General features: G+C 44.6%; 1 protein-coding gene across 1 annotated transcript; it reads right to left on the reverse strand.

The window, feature by feature from the left end:
* Positions 1 to 3,244: 3,244 nt before the first annotated feature.
* PSTK (phosphoseryl-tRNA kinase) lies at positions 3,245 to 8,749 on the reverse strand. Its single transcript, XM_054277003.1, has 6 exons — positions 8,498 to 8,749; positions 8,079 to 8,337; positions 7,174 to 7,372; positions 6,702 to 6,777; positions 5,464 to 5,557; positions 3,245 to 4,434 (listed from the first exon to the last, which is right to left on the reverse strand). The coding sequence occupies exons 1-6, from the start codon at positions 8,747 to 8,749 to the stop codon at positions 4,247 to 4,249; spliced, it is 1,068 nt and encodes a 355-aa protein (XP_054132978.1). The 3' UTR covers positions 3,245 to 4,246.
* Positions 8,750 to 9,181: the final 432 nt, after the last annotated feature.

The following is a 9,181-nucleotide window of genomic DNA, read 5'->3' on the forward strand; positions in this document are numbered from 1 at the left end:
GCAGAGCGTGTGTCCTGAACCATGGGAGGTAATTCCCAGATTGTGTACTAGGCAAGACAAGATAGATTATCCATAAAATACAAAAGGTCAATGCAATGACACATCACATAGAGACAGGACAAGGAGGAATGATGACAGAGGGCAGGGATGGATGGGATATCAGGAAGGAATTGTTCCCTGTGAGGGTGTGAGGCCCTGGCACAGCTGTGGCTGCCCCTGGATCCCTGGCAGTGCCCAAGGCCAGGCTGGACAGGGCTGGGAGCAGCTTGGGACAGTGGAAGGTGTCCCTCCTTTAAGGTCCCTTCCAACCCCAACCATTCTTTGACTTTGGAGAAATCCTTAAAAACCTGGCTACTCAGACAAACAGAAGCAATTTTCACATACAAATTCAATTAGATGTAAAAGTTGCTTTAATCTGATGAAGGTTAATAATAAGTTTTTGTTTAGAATAGTCTAAACTCTTCATGCTAGGACTTAAACACTAATTTAACTATTAGTACAAAAGTAGAAGATAACAGGTAGAAAAGAAAGAGCTAAAAGCCTGTCATTCATGAGTTATAAAAACAAAAAAGTAAGAAACCTTATTTTATCTACACTCTGCAAAATTTTCCATGTCATTGTTTTTTCAGGAGGCAATTTTTAGCGAGATAATGAAGAGCCTGTAGAACTAATATATATTCTGTGAGATTTCTAACTGCCTTAAACTGAGTTGTACAGATATTTAAAATTTGCACAATTAGACTTCTGTCCTGCTGATAGAAGTTCTGATAGAAACAAACAAGAAGTTTACAAATCAAACTCCTTGGTTCAGTTTTATGTTGGGCCAGGCTCCAACTGAGAGGTTGCCTGTATTTTTGGGAGTTGTATAATCCAGCTTATTGTGAATTTCAGCTGACTTGGAGCTGACCTGGTTTGTCCCTTCTCCCAGGTTTGATGTCCTTTGGGTGTGCTGGGAATGAGGGAAGCAGCTCTGGCTTTTTCTGGGCTCCATGTAGGATGCAAAGGAAAAACTGACTGACTACACTGAAGTTGTTTTTAGGAATTGTGGATGGCAAATAATAACTGAAGTTGTTTATTTTGTTTCAGAGTGTACACTCATCTTTAGAAGCCCTCAGGCTAAAGGACAGGCACTTTAACATAAACCTGAGTAAAACATCTAATTAAAATGAATAATAACTTTATGTGCTAGATAAGAATTTGAGACATTAAAAATAAAGGAAGAACTGTTACTTTTCCCATATTTAGACATGCACTTTTACCTTGGTTTGTCCTACTTGAAACAAATTAAAGCTACCCTTAACTATTTCCCTTTTCCTATCAGCAAACTGTTTTGTTAAAAGCAGGGAGATTTTATTAATGTTCCACAAGTCAGAGGCTGGAATCTCAATAGGAAATGTTTGGCTTACTCAAATTTATATTTTTATGCTAAAACTTCCAGAAACCAATGGAAAAACTTAGAGTGTTCAGGGTGAGATCAATGCAGGAAAACCACCTGTGTAAGAATTTTAGCTGTAGAAGTAATTTTGACTTTAATTAAATAGAAATTTGGATACCAGATGTGTTTCTGTGTACCTGACTGACCTACAGTTGAATTTCTGTGCTTGAGGAACTGGGATCTTTCTTGGCTGTGCAGTCTTGAAGTAATGAGGTCAGAAATCTGCCCCTGGAGTGGTTCCAGTGTAGTGAAGATGAACAATAACTCTGTCATCCCTAAAAACTGCTTTGTTTTCAGGCCTGGTTCAGAATTTGTTCTGCTGGATTTTTAAGGCAGAATGTGATTTTCATTTTTCATCAGGACACTCTGTAATTCCAAAATATTTCATTGCTGCTTTATACTTTTTAGATTTATAAGTAAAACTGCAAGTCTGTGTATGTAAACATCTTTATTTTAAGGAGTAAAAGCTGACTGAAGTAGAATCCAGTTAGAAGTTACTGCTTCTGGGCAGGTTTTGGAATCAAAATCTTTTCCAGTCAAAGGGGGCAGAAACGGTGGATCACACATTGGACAATTCTACAATTTACATTTGGCTGAAATGTTGTGTTAAGAGAAGACTGGAAGATTTACAATTATTAATTTAGGGAAGTGGTTCTCCTTGCCTTTTTGGTAGATGGTGCACTCTGAGCTCTGGCATTCCCAAGGGAACTTGTGGCCTGCTGGAGCTCCTTTCAGTGACACCTTTCAGTGCTGAGGGACCACAGCAGCCAAGTGCTCCTGCCTTGTGGGGTTTTCCTGCTGCTATCCTGGGGAGAGTCATTGCCCTGGGCACAGATGTGGTTTCTGACCTCTGGGGCTTCTGCTCACATTGTTACAGGCTTCTCTTTGTCTCTTGATTTGGTGATTTACAGAAATGACTCCTGAGCCATGATGGCATTGGTTAGAACTCAGGGTAGGGCACTGATGGAGGAGTTGGGAGCAGGAGGGATCCTGCAGGATCTCATGGAAAAGGGGCCCTTGTTTAGGAAGGGATCCCACTGTGGGGAATGGATGTTCTTAACAACAGAACTCAGAGGGAAAAAATCTGTCCCCAAGCCTTGCAAATGAATGTTTGGAAGGATTTTCCTGCTGCTGCCTGGACACCACTGGTTCTGCTCTGGAGTAGACTAGTTGGGACATCTGTGAATGGTTGAGGAATGAAAAAACTCTTTTCCCCGCTTCCTTGGGCAAACTCCTCATGGCAGGGGGTTCTTGGGCAGCAGCAGCAGCAGCTTTGGTGCTCATCCCCTGGCTCTGCCCCCAGAGCCCTGGGCTGGATCCCTGTGTCCTCCCCAGGATGGGACTGTTCCTGTTCCATGATCACACTGTGTGTTCAGTTTGCCAAACACTGCCCTGCCATCATTGTCCCCTTCTGTCAACTGAGCAGCTTTGGAAGGTGTATTTTCCTATTTTTCATAATTTATTCGTACTATTGATTATAATTTAAAGTCCAGAGCTGGTACTGGCAAATTCTTTCCAAGTGTGATCCCTTGCACGAGCAGGCCTTACCCAGAGTCAGGGAGGGAGACTTGTCCAGGATTCTGGGATTGAGTCCTTTGTTAAAAGAACTTTTCATTTTGAGTCCTCCATGTGCTACACTGCACTCACTTGTTTTGGTGTTTTTTCTAAAAACCCAAATCCTCACATTATAAGGTAATGGGTGATTAGCATTTTAACTGTTATTAATGGAGGTTTGGAAAGGAGATGGAGTTTTTCCATAGCTCAGTTCTGTTAAGTTCTGTAGTTGCAAAACATGAACTTTGTGGGGTTTTGTTTTTATTGTCACAGATTATTTTATAGCTTTGTGGGCATTTCTAACATGCACTGTTTAATACACACTCAAGTTTTGAGACTGAATATTCCACTGAACATTTGAATATTTGAACATCTTCATTATCTCAGTTAACATTCAACTGTGAAGGAGGCAATACGAAAAATATTTGTTTTTTCACAGACACATGTTTGGACATAAAATATTGATTGGCTTTTTAATATAAAACTCAGTGCTGGGACACCTTCCAGCAATGTTTTCCAGACAAATAATCTGTTAATGTTTGCTTTGTTCCAGAATGTTTTGGGGGTTTGCTTTTTGTTTCTTTTTGACAAAGGGAATGTAATTTAGAAGTCTTCACTGGCAAGTTTTCTACTAATTTTAAGCTTCTTTGAAAATCTACAGCAAATGATATTCTGCTGCAGGAAATCTCTCTCCTGCTAAAGCATTTTTCATTGAGCAATCTTTGTTGTATGTGCTTCTAAGTACCTACTTTGTTAATAATATGTATTTCAGTGTAAAGAGCAGATTTTATGCAAAAATGAAACCTGTTAGAGTTGTAAAACAAATTTTAATGTTAGTGAACATTTCTGAGACGACAAGGTTAATTCTGAAATAACTCTATCTCGTGTAGTTCATGTTGTGAAGCTTTGCTTTTGTAAGATATGAATAAAATAACACTTTCTAATTAGGTCCCATGTCAATTTTTAATTGCATATCCTTCCAGGGGTGGAGCTGGTGATTTCCCTGGTGCTCCTCCTGGGTTAACTCTTTCTGATTCTGTGAAATTTAAATCTCAGGATGGTTTGCTCTTGGCTTGGTCTCCACAGCCAAGAACAGCTTGGTTAGACTTGATTAAAGTGTTTCTCTTCCATTTCATGGGGAGAGGAGGCACAGGGGCTCAGAGAGGGGAGCTGCACCTCAGATCTCTCAGCAGCAGTGCTCAGAGTCCTGCATTGGAAACACTTGGGACTCCTAAACACCCAACATTCTCTGTGTCATTATTTTAAAATATATTTATTTACTACCTTGGTTGCCTCCTGTTGGAATGAAGAAATAACACTTGTAGCAGGGTCAGAATATTGGCTTTTCAAAGTCTTCCCTTGCCTCAAGTCTTCCAAAAATTCTGCTTTCAGTTTGTTGAGTTCTTCTGCCAGGCTCTTCATCTCACTCGGGAGAACGTTTTTACCTAAAATAAAATTGAAGCTGAACTTTTAACTTCATGCTTACAGAAAAAATCACAGAACCACAGAATACCCTGAGTTGGAAGGGACACAGCGGGATTGAGTGCAGCTCCTGTCCCTGCAGAGGCACCCCAGCAATCCCACCCTGGCAGTGCTGCCCAAACTCCTGGAGCTCTGGCAGCCTCGGGGCTGTGCCCATTCCCAGCACTCCCTGGGGAAGAACCTTTCCCTAAATCCACCCTAAACCCCCCTGGCCCAGCTCCAGCCATTCCCTCCTGTCCCTGTCTCTGAACCCAGGCACAGAGCTGAGCTTTGCAGTTAAGGACACTGAGCTGCTCCTCCTGTAAATCTGCCCCTGTCCTCATTGCCACATGTCCCAAAACAGTATTAAAATCCTCTAAAATGCTGCTCTGTACTAAATGGCTTTATTAAAGCTGTAATTAATACAGTTAATAAACATGATGCTGGTTTTTAAACCTACAAATTTCTACAATTAACCCTGACCAGAGCTGTGAAGGTGTTGCCTGAGGCACAGCTGCTGGGACAGGATCCTGGACAGTTTGTCCCAAGGGAATTTCAGGGCTGTTTCCCAGTGCCAGTGTTAGTGTTCAAAACCACACAATCACGGGGGATTATATGCAGTGATTTTTATTAAGAGCTCTGGGAATCGGGGTATATTAACCCAAATCTGACTCCGACCATACATCCCAAATGATCATGTTTTATACTCTATCGTTACATAACTTTCATGTTAATTATTAAACTTATATTGTTCTATTATATACATAAATTTAGCCCCTCTCTGGATTTCCAACATAGTTTCTCACTCTTCTTCTTATGGTTATATAATAATTACATTTAATTACTAAACAATCATCACATCTAACAGTTATATAATTTATCATACTGCTTACGCAGGTGCAGTTGATCTGGGAAAGCACAAAGCCTAACATCTTAGATTCTATCTTTAACTTTTTCCAGGGTTCCACTATCACCAGCTGGAGCTGGGATGGGTGGGAAGGGCAGGTGGGTACCTTTGGCATCCTGCATGGCCTCAGAGATGGCTCTCCTGCACGCCTGGTCAGCCTGATGGACAGCACTGGCTGCACACGTGGCTCGAGCTGCCTCCTGGCCAGGGCCACCAGCAAGGAACAAAACAAACACACACTTTGAATTTACTTGGCTTTTGAAATTCCATTTGAGAACAAAACATTAGCAGCACCTCAGGCTGGCACCACTGCCCCAGGTGCTCCAAGCCCCAATGTCCAACCTGGCCTAAATTAGTGTTTAAGTCCTAGCATGAAGAGTTTAGACTATACTAAACAAAAAGTTATTATTAACTTTCATCAGATTAAAGCAACTTTTACATCTAATTGAATTTGTATGTGAGAATTGCTTCTGTTTGTCTGAGTAGCCAGGTTTTTAAGGATTTCTCCAAAGTCAAAGAATGGTTGGGGTTGGAAGGGACCTTAAAGGAGGGACACCTTCCACTGTCCCAGGCTGCTCCCAGCCCCAATGTCCAAAAATACAGGCAACCTCTCAGTTGGAGCCTGGCCCAACATAAAACTGAACCAAGGAGTTTGATTTGTAAACTTCTTGTTTGTTTCTATCAGAACTTCTATCAGCAGGACAGAAGTCTAATTGTGCAAATTTTAAATATCTGTACAACTCAGTTTAAGGCAGTTAGAAATCTCACAGAATATATATTAGTTCTACAGGCTCTTCATTATCTCGCTAAAAATTGCCTCCTGAAAAAACAATGACATGGAAAATTTTGCAGAGTGTAGATAAAATAAGGTTTCTTACTGTTTTGTTTTTATAACTCATGAATGACAGGCTTTTAGCTCTTTCTTTTCTCTACCAGTTTTATTCACAAGAACCTGTTATCTTCTACTTTTGTGCTAACAGTTAAATTAGTGTTTAAGTCCTAGCATGAAGAGTTTAGACTATTCTAAACAAAAACTTATTCTTATTATTAACCTTCATCAGATTAAAGCAACTTTTACATCAAATTGAATTTGTATGTGAGAATTGCTTCTGTTTGTCTGAGTAGCCAGGTTTTTAAGGATTTCTCCAAAGTCAAAGAATGGTTGGGGTTGGAAGGGACCTTAAAGGAGGGACACCTTCCACTGTCCCAAGCTGCTCCCAGCCCCAATGTCCAACCTGGCCTTGGGCACTGCCAGGGATCCAGGGGCAGCCACAGCTGTGCCAGGGCCTCACACCCTCCCAGGGAACAATTCCAAAGCTGTGCCCTGTGTCCCAGCAGTGCTACCTTCTGCTCTGTGTCCTCCTCATTTGGCCTCTCTGGATTTTCCAAAGCAGTGGCCAGCAAGTTCATGATCTGCTCACTAAAAAAACAAACAGGGTAAACCATGGCAATCACACTTACTTTCTAATGATGCTACAGAAAAAAAAAAAAATGAAAAGCAAGATTTCAGTTAAATTTTTAAGGCAATCAGTGAAATAATCTGAAATGAAAACAATTACAACTCAAATTATTACAACTCAACCTTAGCATTTCAGACAACTTGCACAGATTTTCAGTGACAGGGCAGGAATGCTGTGATTTCTGAGGTTAACTCTGCAGAGGATGGTGGCTGTGAGCTCCCAGCAAACCTGGATTCTGTGTAACTGCCAAAAATCACCACTGGCAATACTTTTTATACATTGTGTAGATACAATAAGAAGCTTCCACCACTGAAAACAGCACTTAGAGAAAACTCTGGGATCAATCAGCAACATACTCATCCTCTGAGATGCCATCAGAACTGCTCAGAATGAGGCTGTGCTGCTCCCAGGTGTTTTTCCTGGGATCTGGCATCTCTATTTTCCTTGCCATTAATTGTATGGTCTGCTCAGGCACAGGGTCCCTCCTGAGGCGGTTCCTCTGCAGGCAGCATTCCACTGGACACTCCAAAAATAACTGGCAGAAGCCCAAGGAGTCTAAAAAGAACAGAACCAGACAATTTTATATTTAAACAGCTCAAGTCACAATTTCTGAAAGCAGCATGCAGGAGAAAGGCTCTACATGAGCGAGGAGCTTCTGCTCTGCTTCTGAGCCTGACATGAACACAGATCTGGACAGGGAACAGAATTTTACCTCAAGGCTGCTCAAGAAATGGGTGAGACAGAACCATGAATTGTTTGGATTGGGAGGGATATAAAGTCACCTCATTTCACTCCAGCCATGGCAGGGACACCTCCCACTGTCCCAGGCTGCTCCAAGCCCTGTCCAGCCTGGCCTTGGGCACTGCCAGGGATGCAGGGGCAGCCGCAGCTTCTCTGGGCACCCTGTGCCAGGGCCTGCCCACCCTCACAGGGAACAATTCCTTCCTAAAATCCCATCTAACCCTGCCCTCTGTCACTGGGAAGCCATTTCCCCTGCCCTGCTATTCCATGTCCTTGTCCAAAGTCTCTCCCCAGCTCCTTGGAGCTCCTTATGTACTGGAAGGTGCTTTAAGGCTGCTCTAGGAAGGGTTTTACACAATCTCCCAGTTTATAATAAAGCAGTAACAAGGTTACATAGATTGCTACTCTATTACAGGTACCCAGCAATCAGAACAACCCACGCTCCGGGAGAGCACTTGGAAGAAGGCGCTGAATTTCCCACAAACATCCTCACGCCGAAGATCAGGGAATAAATAATTACATTTGCGGGCCAGCTGGTACACCTCGTAGCGCATGCTCTGGTAATAGAAGTTGTCATCCAGCAGGAGGACGAGCGGCCGGGAGGCGGCTCCGGTGTCTCCATCGGGGGCGGCCAGCAGCCCCTGCCGGCGGCAGCAGCGCAGGAAGCGCGGCCAGCCCGGCTGCGCGGGGCCGGGCAGCGGCGCCCCGGAGAGCAGCGCCCGCAGGAGCCCCTCCAGGCACTGCAGCAGCTCGCGGCGGCTCTGCTTCCAGCCGGGCAGCTGTGGGGAGAGGAAGGCGAGAGATCACGGCCTCCATCGCCGCCGCTGAGCGCTCCCGGCCCTGCGCCCGCCATGAGGGGACCCGGCCCGACCCGGCCGCGTCCCGTTGCCTGGCAACCGCGGTCGCACGCCATGACGTAACACGGCGCGCCGCACTGACCGATGGGGACGGGCTGGTGCGGAAGGCCTCGGGCGGGATGAGCTCGTCGTAGGCGAGCAGCGCGCAGGCCCAGCCCAGCCGCTGCGGCAGCCGGCGGCTCAGGGCGCGACCCAGCGTGGACTTGCCGGCCGCGGGCAGCCCGCACAGCAGGCACAGCCCCACCCGGGCGCCGCCGCCGCTCTCCCGGTGCTGCCGCTGCTGCTCCGCCGCCAGCGCTGCCGGTGCCGCCGCTTCCGCAGGCGCTGTGCGCATGCGCCGCGATCGCGCCGTGAGGCGCCCCCTGGCGGGCTCGGTGCGAACGGCAGAGCCACGAACGGCCCCTTGGACCCGGCTCTGGTTTTACCAATTTTTTACCCTTTTGTGGTTTTACCCCTTTTTTACCCAATTCTGGTTTTTACCCATGTTTTTACCCAGTTCTGCTTTTACCCATTTTTTACCGGGTTCATGTTTTTACCCAGTCTTTATCCGGTTCTGCTTTTACCCATTTTTTACCCAATTCTGCTTTTACCCATTTTTTTACCCAATTCTGCTTTTACCCATTTTTCACCCGGTTCTGGTTTGACCCATTTTTTACCCAATTCTGCTTTTACCCAATTTTTTACTCGGTTCTGCTTTGACCTATTTTTTACCCTTCTGTGGTTTTACCCATTTTTTACCCAGTTCTGCTTTTACCCATTTTTTACC

Source organism: Melozone crissalis, unplaced genomic scaffold (genome assembly GCF_028551555.1).
Source record: "Melozone crissalis strain CALT ecotype California unplaced genomic scaffold, PUWL_Pcris_2 ptg000019l_1, whole genome shotgun sequence".
Taxonomy (NCBI): domain Eukaryota; kingdom Metazoa; phylum Chordata; class Aves; order Passeriformes; family Passerellidae; genus Melozone; species Melozone crissalis.

Coding starts and splice junctions, on each gene's coding strand:
- PSTK (XM_054277003.1), bottom strand. CDS start 8,749: ATGCGCACAGCGCCTGCGGAAGCGGCGGCACCGGCAGCGCTGGCGGCG. Junction 8,338..8,497: donor GCACCAGCCCGTCCCCATCG/GTCAGTGCGGCG, acceptor CTCTCCCCACAG/CTGCCCGGCTGGAAGCAGAG. Junction 6,778..7,173: donor GATGGCATCTCAGAGGATGA/GTATGTTGCTGA, acceptor TTGTTTTTTTAG/TGAGCAGATCATGAACTTGC.